General features: G+C 40.3%; 1 protein-coding gene across 2 annotated transcripts in view; it reads left to right on the forward strand.

Annotated features, from left to right (window-relative positions):
• Positions 1-2191, forward strand: part of IMPG2 (interphotoreceptor matrix proteoglycan 2) — a 90659-nt gene that overhangs the window by 5526 nt on the left and 82942 nt on the right. The window contains exon 2 of one of the 2 annotated variants that reach the window (XM_019523724.1): positions 1507-1767. In XM_019523724.1, coding sequence (XP_019379269.1) covers positions 1507-1767 — 261 coding nt within the window. Of the gene's footprint in view, positions 1-1357; positions 1768-2191 lie in introns of those variants that run through there. The other variant, XM_019523723.1, reaches the window with a different exon arrangement.

Consider the following 2191-nt stretch of genomic DNA (forward strand, 5'->3'; position numbering starts at 1 on the left):
CATGAAATGACACTAAAAGGGCTTTTTTTTTTCCTTTCTTTCTTTTTTTTGCATGTTGCTTTTTTCTTAATAGCTTACGATGCAAAGATTATAAGGAATGGTTTTGTTTGTTCCGGATGGTATTGAAGATCCGGCGGTATCACTAAGAGTAGGGTTTGCCACAGTTGTCTTATTCAATATTGTCTTTTCCTCCTCCATGTTACATACAATGTGGCTGTGGACTTCCATCAGCCATGGATGCATGTTGGTGGTGTATATGTAAAATAGGCACAATTCAATCCTATCCTTATTGAAGTCAGCTTCTATTGCCCTTAATGACAGAACTAAGATGACAGTTTGGAAAGCTTCTGGGAACAAAAAGTACTATAGAAATAAATAAAACCACAGTTCCTGTGCGAGTGATTATGGTCTACTGCTGTTCTTCCTCTTCACTATCTAAACTCATTTTGAATCACTTCTCTGTAAGATAGAAAGCTCTGCTGACAAACTGAGCAGGCTCTCTGAAATCATTAACTCTTTTTCTGAGGGAGGGGAACAGCTGAAAAATCCTTTCAGTTTTGTAGGAAAATAGCTCTCTATCGGAGAACACCAGTTAGCCTTACATTAATCAGTTTCTTCCCTTATTTTAGTTTTGACCCTGCAAGCCCATAAGCATTTACCAGGTTGCATCTGTTATTTATTTGACTTCATGTGTAAGGTTAAATGCAGGCATTAATATTTACAAGACCATAGCCTTCATGCCTCTTGTCCTTTGTCAGGATGCTTCAGAGCAGCTAACAATTTTCAAAATAGAACCTGATTAAGCCATTGTGTCAGAGGTTGGGGCGGAAGGCTTGTTAATGGAAAAACAAAGCTGGCATCCCTGTGCTCAATAGGGATAGCTTTTTGTGGCTCTGTGGTCTCTCAGAAGTAAATTAGAAGTGGTCTGTCCAGGTCCAGAGAGGAGCAGGGTTGGGACAGTAGTCTGAGGGACACTTAAAGTGCTGAGGCTTGTCCTGTCTTGTGTGTCAAGAAAGGTCTTGAACTCCAAGATAGTTGATGCATCATATTCCACATTGCCAGTGCTAAATTCACAAGCTTGGTGTACATTCAAACCATAGAACAGTTTTGTTTTTGAAAGTAAAATATTGAGGTCATCTTGAATTAAGCTTTTGGGTTGTGGTTGTATGAGACCAATTGCTGGATGACCCAAACAACATACATTCCCTTGATCAGGGGGAGGTTTGCCAAGCAGCTGAAATCAATGAGAGAGACAAATGCAACTTCCTTTGTAAATAGCAAGGTGCACCTGAGAAGAGAATTTGGCCCCTTTTTAAAAAAAAAAAATACTGTACACGAATATCCAAAGAACGTGGCCTTTTTGTCCAAATTCTAAGGTCCTTAGTTAAAACTTCACCCAGGAGTCAATGGATGGCTTACTTGAGTCAATGACTGCTGATTGTATTGCCCAGAGATCAGGATGTAACCATCTCAGTTGCAATGCTTACATAGGATTTAATTTTTCAGCAGAAGCTTATCCAACTGCAGAAAAAGCCCAGGTGAAGGATGCTGCACCAACACCTCAGAGCAATAGCTGGCGATTAGGAAGTCCCTCCCTGTCCCTTGAGTCTAAAAGACTTGCTGACGTCTCAGAAATGGAACAACTCAACCGACATTCATTGCTTCGAAGGAAGAGGTCCATCATGTTTCCCAGTGGAGTTAAAATATGTCCTGATGAGACAGTTGAGGAAGCTATTGCCAACCATCTAAAATACTTCAGACTCAGAGGTAAGTCAGCACAGAGAAGCTGTGACACTGCTACGAAGCATTGCTTTTGGTAATTGGGGGTTACAACTGTCAGATGCTTAATGGATAATAAATTAAGGCTGAGCTAACAACCACATGCAAACTAAAAACATTTCTCCTGTAAATATCTCAGTCCCTGAGCTCTTCCATGTGTGCTTGGATAGCCAATTTTCTGAAGGGCCTGAAGAACAACCATTCTGCACAGGTTTGGCTAGATGGTGAATCCTGTAGCTTGTCTTACATATTTTTTGTACTGATAGAATGGAGAGAGGCATTAAAATGTGTATGAAATAGAATGAACAGAGAGATCTTTAATCAGTTGAGCTATAGACATCATGTCTTGAACATGGTACATTTGATCATTGCTGTTTGTTCAAACTGCTATCTCTGTTTTTTTTGGGGGGGG

This window comes from Gavialis gangeticus, unplaced genomic scaffold (genome assembly GCF_001723915.1).
Source record: "Gavialis gangeticus isolate Ggan-Ray unplaced genomic scaffold, GavGan_comp1, whole genome shotgun sequence".
Taxonomy (NCBI): Eukaryota; Metazoa; Chordata; order Crocodylia; family Gavialidae; genus Gavialis; species Gavialis gangeticus.